A 25149-nucleotide genomic window follows, 5' to 3' on the forward strand; every position below is an offset into this window, starting at 1 on the left:
TTTAGAACCAAATGATGTTTATTTGAACATACTTAGTTAAGGTCAATCAAACATGAAAAGCACATAATATAACACAATATAATATGTCATCTTTCCTTGTACAGAACAGTTTTCTTAATGCTTCATTTCGCTGACCTATCAGATATTACAATACTCAGAACCATAACAATATATACAGTATAGATTTTGCCATGTATTAACCCCTTCCTACATCAAGCCTCGTTTTTCAAATTTGACAGATCACTTTATCTGGTAACAACTGGAATTCTGTTACTGATCCAAGTGATTCCGAGACTGCCAAAAAGCTTAGAAAGGTCAATTTTTCTCATTTTTTTAAGGAACATTTTAAGTTCTGAAGTGGTTGAGGGATCTGTTTTTATCTGTTTTTAAATGGGTTATTAGGGAAGCCCCTGATAACCCATTTTAAAACCTGGACCCACAAAACTTCCAAATGGCATTTACGACGTCTGTTAATTATTTATATGTTACATTAGAATTACAGCAAAGTGGAGGAGAAATTTTAAAATTTCATTTTTTTTTTAGATTTTCTATTTTAGTTTTCTCTCTGTAACTCACCTTTAATCTGCAGTTATATCCGGTATGTAGTCTTAGAGAGCAACATGATTCAAACACAAGTCCCCATTTTATTGGGGCATTCTCCAAGCGCCATTTCAGGTTTGCAGAGGACTTGAGGCGACGAGATAAGAAACACCCCTCAAAGCATCCCATTTTGTAAATTACACATGTCAAGTAATTCATAAAAGGGTCTAGTGAGTGTTTTGACCCCACCGGTGTTTTAGAGTTGAGCATCAAAAATTCCCATTCTAAGGCCGTTTTTACGCTCGGGCCAATCACGACTAAAAATCGCATGAATGAAGAATAGCCACGATCAAGTCCTAAGCTTAATTCGCATTTTCCCAGCCATTCACAGGGGCGGCTGCCACGTATCATTGAAAAAATACGCTGCAAAGTGGAAATCCCCCGGTCGGCAGAAATCCTCAGAATAATAATGCTTAAATAGAGCCAGCTGTATATTTTTCCCAGCGTTGGATGCAGCTAGACTCCCTCCCCCTCCCTTTTCTTTCAGCTCCCAAAGAAGACTAAGGGCTTATTTACACGAGCATATCGGTTGGGTTTTTACGCTTCCATCTAAGCATTTCCCTACCCCTCACCAGCTCTCCGTCTCTCTCCTCCAGTCCGGCGTTTGCAATGGGAGGGGGCAGGGTGGAGCTAAGCTCTGCTCTGTCCAACCCACTCCCATTGCTGGCTATGGACAAGGGGAGGGGCCGGGAGCTTAACTCCACCCTCATCCCGCCCACTCCCATTGCAAACCGTAGGAGGGGAGGAGAGAGGCAGAGAGCCGATGAGGGGGAGGGAAAAGGGGAACTGCTTAGATGGAAACGTATATCGGCCAGCCGTGAAAACCCCGGCCGATATATGCTTGTGTAAATAAGCCCTAAGAGAGCCTCCAGCATATCTCGGCAAAAGATAGGGCAAGACCTATCTTTTCACGCGCCGTATAAAATTGGTCACTGATATCCTATTAGTCCCGTTGCGATTTTTTAACGCAGGCCTACGGGTGCATTCACACGGCCGATTTTTACACTTGATATCTGACAGATAGAAATATGGTCAGATATTGCGCATGTAAATGACCAATGGATTTAAAGGATCTAATTCACATGAGTGATTTTTTTTTTCTCGGACTGATAGCTGCAAGTCCTTTGCTTCAAAAAAAAAATTTAAAAAAATCGCCCATGATTTTTTTTTGAATGGGAGATAAATGTTGATTTATGCTTTCCATGCGTTTTTTTTATTTTTACGATTGAAACAACATGCAATTTTCACTCTTGTGAAAAACTAATTTTGCAGAGATGTGATGAGATGCATTTTTCTTGCATTGACCTTCACATTTAAGGGGTTCAGTGGCAGGGATCAGAGTGAACGCTGATGGCAGTGGCTGAGCCGTCTTGTAACCAGCACCATACATGTACAGTGGGGTATGGGAACTACTATCCCACGGCACCATACTTGTACGGCGCATATCAGGAAGGGGTTAATAATCAGTATCTGTTTACATTTAGGATTAACAAAATTAAAAAAACAAGTAAATTAACAATTGTGCGCCTACAACTAAAGTGAAAACCCATCACTGAAAACTATGGCAACCCCAATTTAAACAAGAAATTGTATTTACATAGTGCTATAACATTTACATTGGCAGCTCCAGATAAACCGTATTATACAAATTATTGACATTCTTAGACACGATATTGCACACCCACGTTATTCTAAGCAGATCCATGGGACTTCATGCAGCTTCTTCAGCCGAGCAGTCAATACCGGCATACGCAAACTTCTCGTAAAGTGTTGTATTCACGTAGGTCTAGGAAATAACAAAACATTTAGTAGAATAACCGATGCAGGCCTGAAAAAAAATCTAAGTTTGAATGCAGAACTGATCATGAGCATGCCGAATGTTATAGACTTGCATGAGTATCCTGCAGTTTCCAACATGAACCGGTTGCTATGTATTTAAAGCTATGAGTGATAATGGAATATAATGAATCGGTGTATGGCTCTGCTCACTCTAGCATCATGGCTCTCATTTACATCGAAAGCTGGGATGCTGTGACAGGTCCATTTTCTGATAGCTCCAAGTGGACAATGATGGACCTCGTTGACTGCAAATTTCTACCTCAAAGAAGCTTGGTGCCGGAACAGGTAAAACATTTTTATAATAGGGTGAGATTTATTGCCTGTTCCATGCCAAGCATCTTTGGGCAAACTGAAGTTAGTCAACCCTACTGCTGCTTTCTAGTAAACCCTTGACCGTGTTTCAAGAAACCCCAGGATCCTAGAAAATATTGTTTTGGAACCACTGGCCTAACGTGTACTTATACCTTGGACTGTAACAAAGGGGCGCCGTCTATGTCTAGAGGAAATGAGGTTTCTACACCAACATAGAAGGGGTTCTTTACTGTAAGAGCAGTGAGACTATGGAACTCTCTCTGCCTGAGGACTGGGTGATGGACTTAAACTTGATAAAAGAGTTTAAGAGGGGTCTGAATGCCTTTCTTGGGGGTTACAATATTAGATGTTATAGTCACTAATTACTTCAGAAGGGGCAGTGATCCAGCGATTATTATGAATGTCAGATTGAAGTCAGGAAGGACTTTTTCTTCCCCTTAAATAGAGAAAATTGGCCTCTACCTCACTGGGTTTTTTTTCCCTTCCTCTGGATCAACATTGGGGGGAATAGGCTGAACTAGATGGACCACTGTCTGTTTTCGGCCTTACATACTACCGTTATGTGACTGGCAGACACCCTGAAAGGTTCACTTACAATTTTCCCATAAGAAAGAAATTCACCACAGATGTCTAGCTGCTGCTTTCCTGTACCCAGAGGTGAACCTAGATGTTCCTTGTCCCCAGTACTTCCACTGCTGAGAATGTGAGGTGAAGTTTGAGGGAGGAACAGGAGGCTGGTGAATAAATTGAGTACTGCTGGAGAAGGCTTGTACCAGGGAGATGAGGGGTTGAGAAAGGGCCTTCTTTTTTGACTTAGCCTCACAACCCATCTAGGACTATTTTTTACATCCTGTAGTGGCTGTACACCGTGTCTCTATAGAAGAATCAGCCTGTACATTTGGTTGAATATTATGTTAACATCCAAATCAGTTCTAACAATGGCGAGCTTGTGGCTAGTAGTTATCTTAAATTATATGGCCGGCTTAAGATTAATTTTCTTCCTATTAAACACTAGTAATTATTTGTGTCTAGGAAATAGAAGTTAAAAGGCTTTGTGGAACTGTAATATTGATGACCTATCTTCAGGCTAGATCATCAGATCGGTGGGAGTCAGATACATAACACCCCTGGATGGCTCTGTACACTGTGTACTGTCCCCAAATTGTACTGTCTGGCAGCTCTCTCCCATTCACTTGAACCTCACTACACTATGTACAGAGCTGTGCCAGTTCTGGCATGTAGCAACTTCTCCCAACTGCTGATTGGATGGAAGCCAAGCATCTGACCCCACCAGTTTTGTATTGATGACCAATTTCGAGGATTGGTCATCAATATTAGAATCTTGGAAACCGTCTTTAAATTTAAAGTTGTTTAAAGGTAATGTATCACCTATATTTTTTCATTATTAAAACCAGATGATGCAACATATTCCATTTTTCTGTTTTTATTTTCTGATTGTAGATTTTTATATTTTTATATTTGATTGTGTGTACATAACTATGGGTGCAGCCATCTTGAATTTACAGCAGCCTCATGGGCCGTTCACACAATGAGCAGGACCTGATCTGCTGACTTCTATAAGAGAGTGTTCTAGGCATAACAATTAGCGTATTCTGTTTTTCAAGAGCACATATAAAAGGGAGTACAATTCATACAAAGGGAGTACAATGCAGACTATTGCATAATATATAACCAGTTTTACCTTCCTTTCCTCAAGCATCCGTGTCAGAGAAACCAGTATTTTCCCAAATGATGGTCGCTCGTATGGCTTTTCACGCCAGCACTGTCTCATAAGGTCAAACCTATAATTTAATAAACACACAGGTTACTGCCAGATGACGAAGGTGTTGATGATGTCATCAACTACCTGAAGCAGATATTTCATCATTGAAGGACCCAATGGCAAAAATATTTTTGAGGTTGGTAAATCTATGGATTAGTAAATGAGTAGTAAAAAGGTGATGAGTGCCACACACTAAACTGATCGTATATTTATGGCAACCAATTGTATGGTAACATGTCATATGCCAGAGCCAAAGCCAATAGGAAATCCTCACTATAGTTCTTGTTTTGTTACGGTTAACTATCTTCTTCTATGAGTTATCTAATGAACAGGGACTGAAGACAATAGTCACTTTCTTACACTTCGTCATCACAGTTTAGTGGTTTCTCAAGTCTGTACCCTTGCGGTAGCTTCTCATACAGTTCTGCACAAGTCATACCACAATATGGAGTTCCACCTACAAGTAAAATGAAATTTCATTGTTATCACCAATTTCAAGTCATCATTAGAGCCTTGGTGTTCTATAATACATTTACATTATTAGTTTTCTAAACTTACCTTGTAGCAGGGTTTAGATTCTCAACATAGCAAAAGTTTGAAGTCATTATGTGTTACCAGTTATTTCCCATAGTTCTGTAGTTGAAGGAGTATTCCGGGACTTTTACTATTGATGACCCATCCTCAGGATAGGTCGACGATAGTTAATGGATGGGGATCTTCCAATTGAAATCCCTGCTGATTAGCGGATCATCCAATTCGCTGTCAGTGCAGGGGGCTGGATGTTGTCATCTGTGGTCAGGACGGGAGGATAAATAAACTTTTTCTTCCCATTGAAATCAATGGGAGCGATATCTCTTATTGGACTTCGTGCATGATAGGTCATCAGTAATAAATGTCCCAGAATATCTTTTTAAGCTAACTGCCTAATCGTAAAGGCCAACTTACACAAGAAGATATTTTGATAGATTTGAACAGTATATTAAGGGGGCATGCCCGGTAATTTTTTAATGTAACTAGGTGATGCAACTGAACAGCTAGCAATTAAACAAGTGAACATAAATATAATCATAGGTTATTCTGACATTGTTCACCTACAGACCTAACAAAGTTTAACTGGACCATGATAACTTTCTACGACAATTTATCTTAAGCCATTGAAGTTGCAAATAATCTGGCACAAAACATTTGAACTCATTAAAAGTCAAGTTAAACTTTTCTACATATGTACATACATATTTCATTAGATAATAAGCAAACAGTAATAGCCAGTAGAGGGTGAGTCATGCACAAGGTTGCTCCATCCATGGGAAAGCAGAATGGGTCCATTCCAAACATGAGCCATCCGTTAATGGGATACTATTGGCAAACCATTTGTTGCCAACCATAGCCCTAAGTTAACAAAAAGCTCAAGTAACCACCCCAGGATCTGAATATCTGTATATGTTTGACGTGGTCAAATAAATCATCACCTTTTTCTAGATTTCTGTTAAAAGCCCAAAAAGTAATAAACCGGGGTAAAAATTATGGAATATCAATGAGAACAGAATCAATTGATGTGGGCACGGCATTGAGGAATTTAGTGCCATTGGTACCAATGAATAATCATTTCTACCTAGTAACCTATTATATTTTGTACATTTGACATATAGAACACTTCGGAATAGTCAAGTGTGGTGTTAGCTGCTTTGAGTGTTGCGTAACATAATTCTATATTGCACTAACCAGAGCGGGAGCACCCCACACAATAGTGTTTAGTATCCTATATATGATAGCATGACAAGAACATAGAGGAATATATTATAGTCCCGTGTAACATAAATCTTAGACGTGAAATACTTATTGTATGTACTGAAAATGACATACTTACCCAAACTGACAATTTCCCATAGCAAAACTCCAAAGGACCACCTAAAATGAAATCCAAGAAAACGTATTGCCTCATATTTCACCAAGGCAGTGAAAGCTAACTGAGAGGCTATAATACAAAGAATCTATGATACATGAGAATACAGTGTAGTGGCCCAGTACATCCATTCCTGGCCCCCTCCATAATGTCATACATGTCATGTCTTATGTTTGTGCAAATCTGTCTAGTCATTATTCGGTTATGTATATTGCACAGCTGCAGCGTGTGAGGAGTTAAGTGTTTGCAAAAGCTTGCAGATTGCCTGTGAATGTATCAGTTTATGTCCTGTTACATGGTATGAGTGTGATGATAAATAGGAGTGTCTGAGAGCGGGAAGAGGTCTGTTTCTTCCAAGAGTGCCAGCTACATGAGGGTACCTTCTATTCTAATGTAGTGAAGAATGGGAGAGAAGGAGAGGTTCCCTGGATTGACTGTTCTAGCATAAGAGAAGAGAGACCCCCAAGTGGAGAGAGAGCATGAGCAATCAGTAAGCGCACTTTTTCCCTAGGCCTAGTGCAGAGGTACTCTTTGTCTTTTCCTATGCGTCTGTTTGGAACTAGTCGATCACCGTGTAGAGGTACACCCATTTGTCTTTCACACCCAGCCATCCTGAAGTCTGGGATCACCGTGTGGATGTACTACTTTACAAGTCTATCTTAATACCTGCACTTCAAGTACTGTCAACTGTGCCTTGTATTTTGCAAAGTTAATTCAAGTAAAGTTCTTCCAGGCCCTGACAATTCCTAGCGACCTGACATACGTTAATTCTGTCTGCGGCTTATTTATTTACTGCTGAGGGTCATACTGGTGGGTAATGGAACGGTGGCATCACCGGTGACAACTACGATCCTTGTTTTCATGTTTATTGGGCATCCCTCTCTGAAGGGTGTCCGGAAGAGGCCCAGTGCTGCCCTGGCCATGGCTACATGCGTCCCTCTGGGAGGGAGCATGGTAAGTGCCACCGTGACAAGCCAGCATCTTACCTTTCCCGCTCCTCAAAGTATGCTCTGTGTCTGGGGTCACCCTACGGGACGCTGCAACAGCAGCACCATGTAATTAAGGTTAGACAAGTATGTGTGAAAGTATATATTTTAATGGTGTGTCCATCCAGGACGTTAATCTATTTTGTGGCAGATTCCATGATGCTCAGCTGATCGCCTTGGTTTCTGGCTGCCGTAATATAGTGTTAAACCCAGTGAAGTCCATAAGTGACCATTGTCATACTAGGTCCTCCAGAGGAAGAGCTGCTCTTTGCATGATCTCTCTGGTAAATACAAGATAGACCCATGCAAGAGTTCCCTCCATGACTTTCATATGTCACAGTAGAGTATTTAACCCCTTTAAATTGCAGTTGTCAGATCAACATGTTATTATGTGTCTCTAGTACTTTGACTGCACAAAAGTATACTGCTGTCAATGGGCTGTAGATTGAATTGTCTTAATAGAACATGTAGTCCCATTATTAGCATATATAATATCCAATATAAGTATTTAGTATTTATGTGGACTTTAATTGGTTTTCCCACCTTTGGGACCGCTACTCATCAGGAGAACAGGGGACTCAGTTTGCAAACTAATCAGGATAAATAGAAAGTGGTCTGCGTCACTCTCCAATGAAATGTATTGGCATTGTGAAAGTATTAAATTATATTGTAAGGTATTAAATTATATTTTATGCAGCAGTGTCAAGTGTATAATATTTGTACAGTGTGCATAGCAAGACGTCCGTGTACAAAAGACACGTATTGTAGTTTTACAAACAGGGTCTCAGATGCCGAGCATGCAGCTTCGTCATAATTAACCTTTGTAATGTTTCACTAAGATAGAAGTATCACACATGCTGCAGACTTTGAATTGTTGACTTGTTGATTTTGTGGTGGTTTTTATACTATTTAACCTCTTGCATTGCAACAACAAAACAGAAGAGCTTGGAAACATGACTTGAGAGTTTCTTAATATTCTCTTCTCCGATGCATCGCCTATATATAATTAGTAGAGCTGAGCGAACGTACTCGTTACGAGTACTTACGCACCAGAGTACCGCCATTTTCGAGTACATCAGTACTCGGGTGCAAAGATTCGGGGGGCGCCGTGGCGGCACGGGGGGTTGCAGTGGGGAGTGGGGGGGAGAGGGAGAGAGAGAGGGCTCCCCCCTGTTCCCCGCTGCTACCCCCCGCACCGCCACGCCTCTCCCCGCCCCCCGGCGCCCCCCGAATCTTTGCGCGCGAGTACTGAAGTACTCGAAAATGGCGGTACTCGGGTGCGTAAGTACTCATAACGAGTACGTTCGCTCATCTCTAATAATTAGGTATAAATGATTGATAAGTCTACAATATCCCTTGAGTATGATCTAAATTAAGTGATTACTTTAACAGCAGTCTGGAAACAGCTGAGCAAGGTCACACCTATCAGGCATTTATAGTATATCCATATTGGCCTCTCACTGAATAGCAGCTTGCACTAAACACGGCTGATACAGTAGTGCTAATATAGTCATACATTAATACACACTCATTATGTCTTTCTCATATACAGAGAAATAGAAGAAGCAGCAGTTCACTTACACATCACTGTTGGACGTATAAACACTGTAGTTTAAGGACTCAATTGCCATCCATCGGACTGGAAGTCTTCCCTAGGAAAATCCATCATATCAGATAGAAAAGTGTCAACAGAAATATATAACAAACACAAATGAAACAGGTAGAGAGAAGAATTAACTAGGATTAACTCTTTCCAATCCAATTTTGGATTTAGGGTTTCCTAAAAGGCTTTCTCTTTTTGCTGTTATACAACGGTGCCATCTGCTGGCCATAGCCAGTGTGTGTGCGCCAGAGAGGCTCCGACAGCAGAGTGGCTGGCAATAGACGGTAAGAATACCCTGTCGGATGTCTTCTGACATTGGAGCTGTACAAGCTTCAATCGGAATGTAGGAAGATGTTAGACAGTGGATTGGAAAGGGTTAAAATTTTAAAAAATCCATTTGCAATTTTATCATCGTTCCATTGACATTTGAGAACATTTTAGGGTGTGTTTACACAAGATGTCAGAAATACAGCAGCAGAAAGTTTTTACGTAGTAATGAGTGGGAATCTGGCAAGTCCTATGTGCAAGCCTAATCAATATTACAATTAAAAGACAGAGATCGACTTCCATTACCGTCAACGGAGCGAGTGCAGCGGGAGGCTTGTAAGTCCTAGCTGCAAAGGTATGTGCAGTTAGGACGTATATAGCCGTATGTGTGTCGCAAAGGAGTTAAAGGGGATCTACAAAGAAAACACTTTTATGACACGTTACTTAGACTCCCTTTTTATCTACTTAACAAGCCTTAAAAGGTTTTTCTCAGAAAACTCCTTAAAGCCGTATTTACAAGTTTTGTGTATTGGGGGAATGAACAAAACTCGCACTTAAATAAAATGAAGGGGCTTCTCTGTAAACAATTGAGGTGACTGACTTCTCTGCACTCCATATCTCGTGTTTGTGTCATAAAAGTGACATGACAACTTTATTCTATGGGTCACTACAATGAGTATAACACCAAATGTATACAGTTTTTTTTTTTTTTTTGCTATACTGCTAAAAAAAACAAAATATCTTTGAAAGAAAATTTTTTAGTAGATGTAGAATTGATGCCAGCATTTTAAGGGGTAACAACCGCGATCAGCAGGAGTGCTAATTGTAATTGTCGCTGGCGGGTGTCAGCTGTAAGAAACAGCCGGCAGCCGCGTTGTATGGAGCGGGATCAGCTCCCGATCGCCCTACATAAAAAACCCTGGACCTCCATGATGTAAGTGTACGTGATACTTGTAATGGTTCAGTGGATGAATCCTGGTGATATAAACACATCCTGAACGGGTGCCTATGTAAAAGTGATACGCTGTAGATGTTCTGCTAATACCAATTCATGACGAAATCTGCATGTGTTAGATGCGTATGTGTCACGCTGTATACATTGTAAAGGGGTAGAGTCTAGAGATGAGCGAGCATACTCGCTAAGGCTAACTACTTGAGCGAGTAGTACTTTAGTCGAGAATCTGCCCGCTCGTCTCTAAAGATTCGGCTGCCAGTGCGGGTGACAGGTGAGTTGCGGCAGTGAGCAGGGGGGAGCCGAGGGGAGAGAAAGATCTCCCCTCCGTTCCTCCCCGCTCTTCCCCGCTGCTCCCCGCACGCCGGCACCCGAATCTTTAGAGACTACTCGCTCGAGTAGTGTGCCTTAGCGAGTACGCTCGCTCATCTCTAGTAGAGTCCACAGTGAAAAAGAATTGTCATGTTGTGGATTTTAAACTTGCATCACATGTCAGTTTCTGCACTGATTTTTGTTTTTCACAGCATGGTGATGAGATCTGTTACAATCTCTTCTACTTTGCTCCTACTGTGATACGCATTTCCCACAATGCATCGGTCCTGTGTGAACATCGCCTTAGTTAGTTTGTGCGCACATGCTGTTTAATATTATTCTTGATGACGATTGGCTCACATACTTACCATTGTTTTTTTTACGTAAACCTCTTGCCCTCTTGATAAACCAAAATCTGCAATTTTTGCAATAAAGTTTTCACCAACCAGAATATTTCTAGCTGCCAAGTCCCGATGTATAAACTAGACGAAAAACAAAATTAGATGAGTATTATTACTTCCAGGTTTTAAAGTAAATGTATGTTAGTGCGGCAAATTAAAGCTGCAGGTTCAACATTTTATGCAATGGGGCTAATAGGAGCAATGAAAGAATATAGTGGACTTTCAGTTATGAGTTGGGTGTACTGATGTGGAGAATGCTCCCCATATCCCTCTCCCTAATGACTGATTGGCTGCTGCATATGCAGGTGTGGAAAGCAGCCTGTCAATCACCACTATAAGGGGTGGGCAGAAGTTCTAAGTCTTATATATCATTTCTTTGCTCCTATTAGCCATATGGCACAACCATTTGTTATGACATTTCGGTCAATAGGAGTATGGACCTATAGCTGTATGGGGCTCCCCTATTTTGCTCCTTAACCCTTCTATGACCAAGGTTCATTGATGTGCATACGACCAAGTCACATTCTGCAGTTCTCATATTCCAACATTCAAATAATCATATTTTTTTTATTTTTCTGGTGATATATCCAAATGAAACTTTCAGGAAATCAAAGACCATAGACCTGAGGCGCAACGCTTTGGACTGAAAAAAAATATTGAAACAATGGAATTAACCCGATTCTTCTTTATCAGTTATTAAAACAGTCGCAGACCCTTCTTCAGAAAAGGGCTGAATTGAGTGCGGTGGATGAATAGTCCAATGGTTTCCACACTCAGGAGAAGAAGGACAATGCTAATAGAACACAGACGGCTGTTAGGATATATATTAGTAGCTCTGCATTCCTTCAATAGAGATCCACCAGTCTGCACCTAGAAGGTATGAGCCTCTATCACAGGGATTCTGCATCTCCCCCCTCGGTCATTCCTTTGAATGAAGCGATTAGCATTGATTATTGATTGCAGCATTTAAAGCAGGGGTATCCAACTCATTTTCACCAAGGGCCACATCAGCATTCTGCGTGCCTTCAAAGGGCTATTTACAGGGGCGTAACTAAAGGGGGTGCAGGGAATGCGGTTGCACCCGGGCCCAGGAGCCTTAGGGGGCCCATAAGGCCTCTCTTCTCTATACAGCGAGCCCAGTACTTTGAATAAACCATTATAGTTGGGGGCCTGTTACAGGTTTTGCATTGGGGCCCTGAATCTTCAAGTTACGCCTCTGGCCATTTATAATTGCTTATTCGCACAGTCGTATTTGCGCTCCGTATTATGAGCATATTTTTTACACCCGCAATACCGACAGCTTAAACACCACTGATTTGCACTGGGATGTTCAGACATACATTTTTATTTTATGCATGTGAAAAAAATTACAGTATGTCCTATTTTGGTCCGTATTATGGAATAAATTTGCCTATTAAAGTCAATGGGATCGAGGCAGTGAATACACGTGATACATGTGTTTTCACTGTCTATTTACGCATGAGGGAAGGGGAAATCTATGGGACCTTCTTGCAGTTTTTTCCGGGCACGTAAAAAATGCAGTGAATATGCATGCAAACAAAATGCAAGAAGATCCAAATACGCAGTGAATGTGCACAGTCTGTAAAAATGCTGCATAATTTACCGACCAAAATTGCATTCGCCTGTGTAAATGAGCCGAAATGTAACTAACTTTTTACCATGGCCATGGAGCTGTCTGCACTACAATGGTGTTTTTTCCCTTCCACCTCTTTAGCACCGAGCTTCCTACCTTGGAGGGTGGCTAGGATGCCCGAGTAGGGGGTCGGAGCTGTGCCACTACCTGTGAGATGCTGTATAAAGCAGTGTGGATGTATGCGCCAAAGCTCAGAATCTACCTCTGCCAAGTGCTGGTTGGCAGGTGGAGTTGAGATCTGGTCCTTCTGCATCTGGACTTCGTCGTAGGCTACATAAAATGACATGGAGGGCCGTATTCGGCCCGTAGGCCTTGAGTTTGACACATATGATTTCAAGGGTCCAAGAGCTGTGGCTGTGTGTTATACAGACATTGCTCCATCCCTGATGGCACAGACATGCTAGGGGTACCCAGGTGATCCGCATGACCAAAAAGTTTGTCATTATGTGGTAATTGCCTGTTGCCCATGACAAGCAGAATTCATATGACATATGTCAGCAAAGCATTGGGGTGCTTTTACGGAGGCTGAATGTTTCCGCAGAACCCAGTGGAACTTTTGGTCCTGTGGAAAATCCTGCACCAAAATCCATGTGGTTAACTTGCGGATTTTGGTACAGAATTGGAAATGTCACAATTCTGCATCCAAATCCGCATTGAGCAGTGTGGATTTTGGTGCAGATTTCCACAACGGCACATTCCACAGCCTCCAGGTGAAAGCACCATATTAACAGACTGATAGAAGCTGATGATACTACTCCGACATGTCATTTGGAGCTATACACCTGGCTTGATCAGAGAATTCCTTTAAGTTCCTCCAAATAGTGTATGAAATGGAGAGGATGCAGCGGAATTTGAGATTTCTTTACAAGGTTTCTTGTAAACACCTAAAAGTCTTGAAACTTCATCTTGAAAATTCTACTTCTTAATCCAGAGCTCCAAATAACCAGCCTGTAAATTAGATGGTGCTTCCAATTTCATCTCTTTTATAAATCTGTGATATTTTCCAGAAACCAAAGTAAAGCTATATTATGTAAGGAGGCTGATCTCATAAAATGATGCGGCTGCAACATATTTATACGCTACTTTTATGGCTATTTATAATTGCTGCACAAACTGGGTTATAATTCAGCCAGGATTTCATAAATGGCATCTTTTAAATCACACTCTTGTATTTTATGGCACTGAAAATTATGCAAAGTACCAACCTGTTTTTGGCTCAGGTAATCCATGCCTCGAGCGACATCTGCTGCAAACTGTAGGAGCTGCTGCGATGACAAGGTGGATGCTGTGCTGTTGGCGATGGCAAATGCTGGGTCTGTTTCCAGGACTCTGCTTTTTCGTAGAAAGTCCAACAAGTTGCCATGGGGAGCATATTCTATGGCCAAATATAAGTAACCTGGCAGGAAGAAGAGGTACAAAATGTGATGTAGTCAGAATATATTTTGATTAGAGATGAGCGAACGTACTCGTCCGAGCTTGATATTCGTGCGAATATTACGGTGTTCGGGATGCTCGTTACTCGTAACGAGTACCACGCGGTGTTCCGGTTACTTTCAGTTTCCTCTCTGAGACGTTAGCGCGCTTTTCTGGCCAATTGAAAGACAGGGAAGGCATTACAACTTCCCCCTGTGACGTTCAAGCCCTATACCACCCACCTGCTGTGAGTGGCTGGGGCGATCAGATGTCACCCGAGTATAAAAGTCGGCCCCTCCCGCGGCTCGCCTCAGATGGCGTGTGAGTTAGCTGAGGGAAAGTGCTGTTCTATTGGAGTTGCTGTAGGGAGAGTGTTTGTAGTGAGTGTAGGCTTCAAGAACCCCAACGGTCCTTCTTAGGGCCACATCTACGTGTGTGCAGGCTGCTGTTAGCAGTGGAGAAATTTTTTTTTCTTCTCAAAATCGGCAGTGCAGAGCATTGCACCCGGTATTAGGGACAGAAGTGGTGCTTAGGCAGGGAGAGTGTTAGGAGTGAGTGTAGGCTTCAAGAACCTCAACGGTCCTTTCTAGGGCCACATTTAACTGTGTGGAGTACTGTGCAGGCTGCTGTTAGCTGTGTTGCTTTTTTTTTTTTTCCCTCAAAATCGGCGGTGCAGAGCATTGCACCCTGCATTGATACTACAGGCACAGAATTGTGTAGGCAGGGCCACAACACAGTTATTAGTCATTGAATAGACGCAGTGGGCCTTTTCTTTTTTAACAAAAGGGAAAAAAGTATATTTGCCCTGCCTCTGTCAGTCCTAAGGGCTCTGGGTACGTGTGTGCTGTGTGGAGAACGTAAAAAAATCAGACGCAACCAGCTACGGTTGAGTGCAGCCTTGCGCCAATTTCTTTCCTGCCTGGGAAATACCTGCTCTGCCACAGTTAATAACTCTGCAACAGTAAAGTTCTGTGACACTTTTGCAGGGCCGCAACACAGTTATATTAGTCATTGAATAGATGCAGTGGGCCTTTTCTTTTTTAACAAAAGGGAAAAAAGTATATTTGCCCTGCCTCTGTCAGTCCTAAGGGCTCTGGGTACGTGTGTGCTGCGTGGAGAACGTAAAAAAATTAGACGCAACCAGCTACGGTTGAGTGCAGCCTTGCGCCAATTTCTTTCCTGCCTGGGAAATACCTGCTCTGCCACAGTTAATAACTCTGCAACAGTAAAGTTCTGTGACACTTTTGCAGGGCCGCAACACAGTGTCAGTTATTAAACTTATTATTCAGTGAATAGACGCAGTGGGCCTATCCTTTTAAACAAAAGGGAAAAAAGTATATTTGCCCTGCCTCTGTCAGTCCTAAGGGCTCTGGGTACGTGTGTGCTGCGTGGAGAACGTAAAAAAATCAGACGCAACCAGCTACGGTTGAGTGCAGCCTTGCGCCAATTTCTTTCCTGCCTGGGAAATCAAATCACTGGTAATACAGCATGCTGAGGGGTAGGGGTAGGCCTAGAGGATGTGGACGCGGCCGAGGACGCGGAGGGCCAAGTGAGGGTGTGGGCACAGGCCGAGCCAGTGCGGTGGCCAGGGGTAGAGGCAGGGCCAGACCGAATAATCCACCAACTGTTTCCCAAAGCGCCCCCTCGCGCCATGCCACCCTGCACAGGTCAAGGTGCTCTACGGTGTGGCAGTTTTTCACAGAGACGCCTGATGACCGACGAACAGTGGTGTGCAACCTTTGTCGCGCCAAGATCAGCTGGGGAGGCACCACCAACAGCATGCGCAGGCATATGATGGCCAAGCACCCCACAAGGTGGGACGATGCCCGTTCACCGCCTCCGGTTTGCACCACTGCCTCTCCCCCTGTGCCCCAACCTGCCACTGAGATCCAACCCCCCTCTGAGGACACAGGCACTACCGTCTGCTGGCCTGCACCCACACCCTAACCTCCGCTGTCCTCGGCCCCATCCAGCAATGTCTCTCAGCGCAGCGTCCAGACGTCGCTAGTGCCACAGTTTGAGCGCAAGCGCAAGTACGACGCCACGCACCCGCACGCTCAAGCGTTAAACGTGCACATTGCAAAATTGATCAGCCTAGAGATGCTGCCGTATAGGCTTGTGGAAACGGAGGCTTTCAAAAGCATGATGGCGGCGGCTGCCCCGCGCTACTCGGTTCCCAGTCGCCTCTACTTTTCCCGATGTGCCGTCCCAGCCCTGCATGACCACGTCTCCCGCAACATTGTACGCGCCCTCACCAACGCGGTTACTGCCAAGGTCCACTTAACAACGGACACGTGGACAAGCACAGGCGGGCAGGGCCACTATATCTCCCTGACGGCACATTGGGTGAATTTAGTGGAGGCTGGGACAGAGTCAGAGCCTGGGACCGCTCACGTCCTACCCACCCCCAGAATTGCGGGCCACAGCTCGGTGGTGGTATCTGCGGCGGTGTATGCTTCCTCCACTAAAGCACCTTCCTCCTCCTCCTCCTCCAACGCAACCTCTGTCTCGCAATCAAGATGTGTCAGCAGCACGTCGCCAGCAGTCGGTGTCACGCGGCGTGGCAGCACAGCGGTGGGCAAGCGTCAGCAGGCCGTGTTGAAACTACTCAGCTTAGGAGAGAAGAGGCACACGGCCCACGAACTGCTGCAGGGTCTGACAGAGCAGACCGACCACTGGCTTGCGCCGCTGAGCCTCCAACCGGGCATGGTCGTGTGTGACAACGGCCGTAAGCTGGTGGCGGCTCTGCAGCTCGGCAGCCTCACGCACGTGCCATGCCTGGCCCATGTCTTTAATTTGGTGGTTCAGCGCTTTCTGAAAAGCTACCCCCACTTGTCATACCTGCTCGGAAAGGTGCGCCAGCTCTGCGCACATTTCCGCAAATCCCACACGCACGCTGCCACCCTGCGGACACTGCAACATAGGTTTAATCTGCCAGTGCACCGACTGCTGTGCGACGTGCCCACACAGTGGAACTCTACGCTCCACATGTTGGCCAGACTCTATGAGCAGCGTAGAGCTATAGTGGAATACCAACTCCAACTTGCGCGGCGCAGTGAGAGTCAGCCTCCTCAATTATTTACAGAAGAGTGGCCCTGGTTGGCAGCCATCTGCCAGGTCCTTGGAAAATTTGAGGAGTCTACCCAGGTGGTGAGCGGCGATGCTGCAATCATTAGCGTCACCATTCCTCTGCTATGCATCTTGAGAAGTTCCCTGCAAAGCATAAAGGCAGACGCTTTGCGCTCGGAAACAGAGCCGGGGGAAGACAGTATGTCGCTGGATAGTCAGAGCACCCTCCTGTCTATATCTCAGCGCGTTGAGGAGGAGGAGGAGGAGGAGCATGAGGAGGATGAGGAGGAGGGGGAAGAGACAGCTTGGCCCACTGCTGACGGTACCCATGCTGCTTGCCTGTCATCCTTTCAGCGTGTATGGCCTGAGGAGGAGGAAGAGGAGGAAGAGGAAGATCCTGAAAGTGATCTTCCTAGTGAAGACAGCCATGTGTTGCGTACAGGTACCCTGGCACACATGGCTGACTTCATGTTAGGATGCCTTTCTCGTGACCCTCGCGTTACACGCATTCTGGCCACTACGGATTACTGGGTGTACACACTGCTCGATCCACGGTATAAGGAGAGCCTTTGCACTCTCATTCCCGAAGAGGAAAGGGGTTCGAGAATGATGCTATACCACAGGGCGCTGGTGGACAAACTGATGGTAAACTTCCCATCCGACAGCGCTAGTGGCAGAAGGCGCAGTTCCGAGGGCCAGGTAGCAGGGGAGGCGCGGAGATCAGGCAGCATGTACAGCGCAGGCAGGGGAACATTCTCCAAGGCCTTTGCCAGCTTTATGGCTCCCCAGCAAGACTGTGTCACCGCTCCCCAGTCAAGGCTGAGTCGGCGGGAGCACTGTAAAAGGATGGTGAGGGAGTACGTAGCCGATCGCACGACCGTCCTCCGTGACGCCTCTGCCCCCTACAACTACTGGGTGTCGAAGCTGGACACGTGGCCTGAACTCGCGCTGTATGCCCTGGAGGTGCTTGCTTGTCCTGCGGCTAGCGTCTTGTCAGAGAGTGTGTTTAGTGTGGCTGGGGGAATCATCACGGATAAGCGTACCCACCTGTCAACCGACAGTGCCGACAGGCTTACACTCATCAAGATGAACAAAGCCTGGATTTCCCCAGACTTCTCTTCTCCACCAGCGGACAGCAGCGATACCTAAGCAATACGTAGGCTGCACCCGCGGATGGAAGCATCGTTCTCTCTCACCATCCAAAACGGGGACATTTCTGCTTCATCAATCTGTGTATAATATTCCTCCTCCTCCTCCTCCTGCTCCTCCTCCTGAAACCTCACGTAATCACGCCGAACGGGCAATTTTTCTTAGGGCCACAAGGCTCACTCATATAATTTTTCTAAACAATATTTATACGTTTCAATGCTCTTAAAAGCTTCGAAACTTTAACTTGAACCAATTTTTCGTTAAACTGGGCTGCCTCCAGGCCTAGTTACCACTTAAGCCACATTAACCAAAGCGATTAATGGGTTTCACCTGCCCTCTTGGTTGGCCATGGCCAATTTTTTGGATGTACATTAGTACTGTTGATACAGCAATTTTTGTGGGCCCTCGCCTACAGTGTAATCAAATGAATTTTTAGCCCACCTGCATTACAGCTGACGTTACATCCGCTGTGTTGGGCAATGCAATGGGATATTTTTATGTACCGCCGGTGGGTTCCAGGGAGCCACCCATGCTGTAGGTGCACACGGAGTTTAACCTACATGTGTCCACTTGTAAAGAACCCCAGTCTGACTGGGGCATGCAGTGTGGGCCGAAGCCCACCTGTATTAAGCACGACATTACTACCTCAGCTGTGTTGGGCAATGCAATGGGATATTTTTATGTACCGCCGGTGGCTTCCTGGCACCCACCCATGCTGTGGGTCCACAGAGAATTATAAATGCATCTGTTTCCACATCTAAAGAACCCTAGTCAGACTGGGGCATGCAGTGTGGGCCGAAGCCCACCTGCATTAAGCACGACATTACTACCTCAGCTGTGTTGGGCAATGCAATGGGATATTTTTATGTACCGCCGGTGGGTTCCAGGGAGCCACCCATGCTGTGGGTCCACAGGGACTTCACAATAGGGAGTTGTACCTGCCTGTGTCTATGAATTAAAAACCGCGGTCTGACTGGGGCATGCAGACACCTTGACAGAATGAATAGTGTGTGGCACATAGGTTCCCCATTGCTATGCCCACGTGTGCAGCTCCTGATGGCGGTGGCACAGGATTATATTTCTCATTGCTTCTGTACAGCATTGTGGGCTATCGCCCCGCCCCTTTTAAAGAGGGTCGCTGCCTAGCCGTGCCAACCCTCTGCAGTGTGTGCCTGCTTTTCCTGTGGCAGACGCACTTATAAATAGACATGAGGGTTGTGTGGCATGAGTGCAGCTGAAGGCTGCGCAGGGACAATTTGGTGTGCGCTGTGGACACAGGGTCGTGCAGGGGGGGTTGGTCAGCATGTAACCCAGGAGAAGTGGCAGTGGAGTGTCATGCAGGCAGTGATTGTGCTTTGTTGGAGGTAGTGTGGTGCTTAGCTAAGGTATCCATTGCTAATGAGGGCTTTTCAGAAGTAAAAGTTGTTGGGAGGGGGGGGGGGCACTCTTGCCGGTATTGTGGCTTAATAGTGGGACCTGTGAACTTGAGATGCAGCCCAACATGTAGCCCCTCGCCTGCCCTATCCGTTGCTGTGTCGTTCCCATCACTTTCTTAAATTGCCCAGATTTTCACACATGAAAACCTTAGCGAGCATCGGCGAAATACAAAAATGCTCGGGTCGCCCATTGACTTCAATGGGGTTCGTTACTCGAAACGAACCCTCGAGCATTGCGAAAATTTCGTCCCGAGTAACGAGCACCCAAGCATTTTGGTGCTCGCTCATCTCTAATTTTGATTACCAACGAAAAAATACGTCCTAAATTAAAGGGGTATTCCAGCAATGGGACTCTTCTTTTCGGTTTTCACTCATCTCTTTCATTCTATGACAGAATCACTAACTGCATTAATCAGGAAATGCAGTAGATATAGAGTATCTTGACTTCAGCATAGTAGTTGGCAAAGTATCTGATACCATTCTTACGGAAAGAATGACAAAATATAGGATCCACAAGGCAACTGTTAGATGGATTCATAACTGGCTAAGTGATCATACTCAAAGAGTGGTCATAAAGAGTGGGGTCCCACAAGGCTCTGTCCTGGGCCAAGTGGTATTAAACACTTTTATAAATGATCTGGAGGAAGGAATTGATGGAAATCGGATCAAATTTGCAGATAACACAAAGGTAGGAGGGATAGCTAACACTAGAGAAGAGAGAGAGAGAGAAGATTCAAAAAGACCAAAACAAGCTGGAACAGTGGGCTGCAACTAACAGAATAGTATTTAACTTAAAGGGGTTGTCCCGCGGCAGCAAGTGGGGTTATACACTTCTCTATGGCCATATTAATGCACTTTGTAATGTACATTGTGCATTAATTATGAGCCATACAGAAGTTATAAGAAGTTTTTCACTTACCTGCTCCGTTGCTAGCGTCCTCGTTTCCATGGAGCCGCCTAATTTTCGGCGTCTAATGGCCAAATTAGACGCGCTTGCGCAGTCCGGGTCTTCTTCTTTTCTCAATGGGGCCGCTCGTGCAGGATGCCGCCTCCGTGTAGCTCCGCCCCATCACGTGCCGATTCCAGCCAATCAGGAGGCTGGAATCGGCAATGGCCCGCACAGAAGCCCTGCGGTCCACCGAGGGAGAAGATCCCGGCGGCCATCTTCAACTGGTAAGTAAGAAGTCACCGGAGCGCGGGGATTCAGGTAAGCGCTGTGCGGTTTTTTTTTAAGTCCCTGCATCGGGGTTGTCTCGCGCCGAACAGGGGGGGGGGTTGAAAAAAAAACAACCTGTTTCGGCGCGGGACAACCCCTTTAACAGGGAGAAAAATCCAAGTCCTACATCTGGGCAAGAAAAATTGAAAACACATACAGAATGGGAGGGATTGGGTTAAGCAGCAGCTTGCTAATAGATCATAGACTGGACATGAGCCAACAATGTGATGCAGCAAAAAAGGAAAACACAATTCTGGGATGTATTAAAGGGGTTGTCCCGCGAAAGCAAGTTGGGTTATACACTTCTGTATGGCCATATTAATGCACTTTGTAATGTACATTGTGCATTAATTATGAGCCATACAGAAGTTATTCACTAACCTGTTCCGTTGCTAGCGTCCTCGTCTCCATGGTGCCGTCTAATTTCAGCGTCTAATCGCCCGATTAGACGCGCTTGCGCAGTCCGGTCTTCTTTCTTCTGAATGGGGCCGCTCGTGCCGGAGAGCGGCTCCTCGTAGCTCCGCCCCGTCACGTGTGCCGATTCCAGCCAATCAGGAGGCTGGAATCGGCAATGGACCGCACAGAGCCCACGGTGCACCATGGGAGAAGACCTGCGGTCCACCGTGGGTGAAGATCCCGGCGGCCATCTTACTAAGGTAATTAAGAAGTCGCAGCAGCGCCGGGATTCGGGTAAGTACCGGACGTTTTTTTTTTTTACCCCTGCATCGGGTTTGTCTCGCGCCGAACGGGGGGCCTATTGAATAAAAAAAAAAACTGTTTCGGCGCGGGACAACCCCTTTAAGAGAAGCATAGAGTCTAGATCACGTGAGATAATTATCCCCCTTTACTCTTCTTTATTCAGACCTCATCTGGAATACTGTGTCCAGTTTTGGGCACCCCAATTTAAAAAAAAACGTCAACAAACTGGAGCATGTTCAAGGGATAGGGGAAAGGGACTTATTATTTGTATAGCACCAACTTATTCCACAGTGCTTTCAGGTAATTTATTTATCACACCTGCAACCTTCAGGTCATGAGCAAGAGCATACTGCTGCCTTAACACTCTGCACCACACTCTATTCAGAGAAGAACTACCAGGATGGTGAGTGGTCTGCAAACTATGGCCTATGAGAAACGGTTAAAAGATCTGGAAATGTTTAGCTTGCAACAAAAGAAGGCTGAGAGGAGACTTAATAGCGGTCGACAAATATCTGAAGCGCTGTTGTAGTGTACAGAAGTTGATGTCCATATGTTCTGGAAGTTTCTGAATGATCTATGTAGTCTTGTGCTTATGTGTATTTCCACTGTCTTCTATGCGTATGAGTTTGATGTGTATTGCACCTTTGCAGCACTGAATGGGTTACTGCCTGGGAGATGTCTGGATATGTATCTATTTGTGTCATGTGACCTTGTTATATATATGTGATTGCAAGGTGCATGAGTGAGCTTTTTTTCTGTCTGTCCTTCCTCAGAGTCTTTGGAGAGGAGCTGGCCTACACATAGACACCTTCAGTCTGTGTGGGGGTGAATATGGAAGAGGCTGAGAGGATAGCTTGTGACAGTTATGGACCCCTTCTTCTTCCCTGTCTGGAAGATTAAGAGAGAGCAGCTGCAAGTAATTGTGAGTCACCACCATGCAGCGCTGAAGTGTATGTTTCTGCTCCATGGGGGTGTATCAGAAGAGAGTTGGTGAGTGTTTGTGAAAGGTGTCCAGGAACAGAGATACACAGATAACTTAGCCTGTGAATGTCCCTCTGTCTTCTAGTGTTTCCTCCCAGTCACATCACGTGTTCTTCTACACTAAGTGTATTGCCAATGGATGTCAATTGTTATTGGACTGTTACAAGTTGTGTAACGAGTAAACGTCTTTACCGACCATTCCTGGCTCTGCCTTTAAACTTCAACTCTGCGTGTGTGGACTCTTTATTTCATCATCTAGAATTCACTGCGGAGGAAGGAACGGTGGCCTCGCCCAAGACAAAAGGACTAAGGTAAACCACCAGTGGGTTTCCCTATTAAAATGATCTGCCCTCGCCCATGGGTGTGTCCCTAGTTACCCTCCGGTTGGGAGACGGCAGAGCTACTGTGACAAGTGAACTACTCTTAGGCTGGGACTCGCTCTTCGGGCGCTGCACTGTCACAGTGCAGAGGGATCAGCCCTATTCTCATTTGCACAAGGAAAGACTAGAAGTAATGGGATGAAACTGAAAGGGAGGAGACACAAATTAAATATTAGACAGTGAGGATGAACAATGAGTGGAACAGGTTGCCATGGGAGGTGGTGAGTTCTCCTTCAATGGCAGTCTTTAAGCAGAGGCTGGACAGACATCTGTTTGGGATGATTTAGTGAATCCTGAGCTGGGGGTTGGACCCAATGACTCTGGGGGTCCCATAGCAACCTCTCTGATGCTATGATTTTATGAGCAGTGCAGCTCCATTCATTTCAATGGGGCAGAAAGACAGCCAAGCACAGCGCTCAGCTATCTGTCTGCACCAATGAGAGGAATGGAGCCGCTGCTACACATGTGCGACTAGTGGCTTCATTCCCCACTACACTACAGAAATGGGAGACTGTAACTTGAACTGTCAAATAGGGGGGACACGGGTGCCCCATTTTCAGAATCGGTGGTGGTCCCTACAGTCGGACCACCACAGAATACCCCTTTAAACCCTTTCACTGCAGCTAATTGAGCTACTGTATTTGCTCAGAAAGGATTTTAATTTGCTTCCTTTCCACATTTGAACAGTCATAATAACCTTTTTACACTGAATTTTGTTTAGTAATGTTTTTCTAAACATAAAATTGGCAGAAAACTCGATAAATTATATGCATTGATACATTTTGGAAGAAGTTTCCCAGTGACTATATGAATATGGCATCTGACCAAACAAAAATGTCTGAGATACAGTACATTGATGAAGCTGCTTCATTAGCTTGCTTAAGCTATTTTTTTGCCCTGAAGGGGTGTTTTTGGTCTGCAGAAATTTTTTAGGCAGTTGGTCAGTATAAGGCCAGTGACACACTTCCACATTTTGGCCTCCCTTTTGCATCAGTAACACAGAAGTGCGTCCCGGCCTGACGGCGGATCTCTTAACCTGAGCTCCAAGTAGCAGACCTGCGGTTAGGCTGAGACGAACTTCTGTATTATGGATTCAAAACCAAATAGGTCAAAACATGGAGGTGTGTCACTGGCCTTAAAGTTACATTCACATGAATGTCAAGAGCCAGCATTTTCCAGCAGAACATTGCCCAGAGCATCACATTGTCTCCAGACGCTTGCCTTCTTCCCATAGTTCATCCCAGTAGCATCTCCCCCCAGGTAAGTGACATCAGGTCACGTTCTTCTATTGCCCCATGCTTCAGTTCTGATGCTTCCATACCCATTGTAAACACTTTTGGCAGTAGACAGCATGGGCACGATGACTGGTCTTCAGTTACAGAGAACCAGTTTCAGTGTCCTGACACGTTTCTATCATAGCCAGCATTACTTTTTCAGCAATGTATGCTACAGTAAGGCCGTTGAAACATGAGCGTATTACTTGCACAATATAGATTGCTGTAATGCTTAGAGTTCAGGTCAAGAGACCTGCTGTCAGGCTGGGACTCTCATCCATATTATTAATGCATAAACGTCCCTACATGCATCACCAGCCTGACTTTTTCATGGGATCAGACTAGATGGGCTGGTTTTCTCTCTACTAACCACTGCATACTGGGTAGACTCTACAGGGCCTACAGTTCTAGAGATGCTCTGAACCAGTCATTTAGCCATCATATTTTGGCCCTTGTCCAAGTCACTTTTATCTTTACACTTGCCTACTTTTCGTACTTTCAACACATCAACTTGAAGAACTGATTGTTCACTTGCTGCCTAATATATCTCACCCCTTGACACGTGCCCTAATCAGTGATGCTCACTTCACTCATCAGTGGTTGGTGTATTGGGGTACTAAGACAGAGAAACGTCCCTCTTAAAAGCGGCTGTTCATGAGTTTGAACGTGAATGAAGACTGAATAGAATGAGGTACTAAGAATGAAGAAATCCTACAAGTATAGAAGTATTACTCCATGTATACAGACCTCGATGTTCACAGGCTCCCAGGAGATTTATAATATTAGGGTGACTTCCCAGTTTGCAAAGGACCTCAAGTTCTCCTGCAAAATCTCGGTGATCATCCTTCGATGCATATTCTAATAGCAAACAAAAATATCGATATTTACTGCTGATAGCAGGAAGTGTGAAATGAGATCTT

The 25149-nt window shown here is 44.9% G+C and overlaps 1 protein-coding gene across 1 annotated transcript in view; it reads right to left on the reverse strand.

Annotated features, from left to right (window-relative positions):
* Window positions 1–25149, reverse strand: part of TEK (TEK receptor tyrosine kinase) — a 104461-nt gene continuing 79312 nt past the window's right edge. Inside the window, exons 16-23 of the mRNA XM_066604296.1 lie at window positions 24977–25087; window positions 13818–14008; window positions 10926–11039; window positions 9005–9075; window positions 6402–6442; window positions 4895–4991; window positions 4454–4553; window positions 1–2386 (exon numbers count right to left, since the gene is read on the reverse strand). Of these exons, the coding sequence (XP_066460393.1) occupies window positions 2312–2386; window positions 4454–4553; window positions 4895–4991; window positions 6402–6442; window positions 9005–9075; window positions 10926–11039; window positions 13818–14008; window positions 24977–25087 (800 nt within the window). The 3' untranslated portion in view covers window positions 1–2311. The remainder of the gene's footprint in view (window positions 2387–4453; window positions 4554–4894; window positions 4992–6401; window positions 6443–9004; window positions 9076–10925; window positions 11040–13817; window positions 14009–24976; window positions 25088–25149) is intronic.

Source organism: Eleutherodactylus coqui, chromosome 5 (genome assembly GCF_035609145.1).
Source record: "Eleutherodactylus coqui strain aEleCoq1 chromosome 5, aEleCoq1.hap1, whole genome shotgun sequence".
Classification (NCBI taxonomy): Eukaryota; Metazoa; Chordata; class Amphibia; order Anura; family Eleutherodactylidae; genus Eleutherodactylus; species Eleutherodactylus coqui.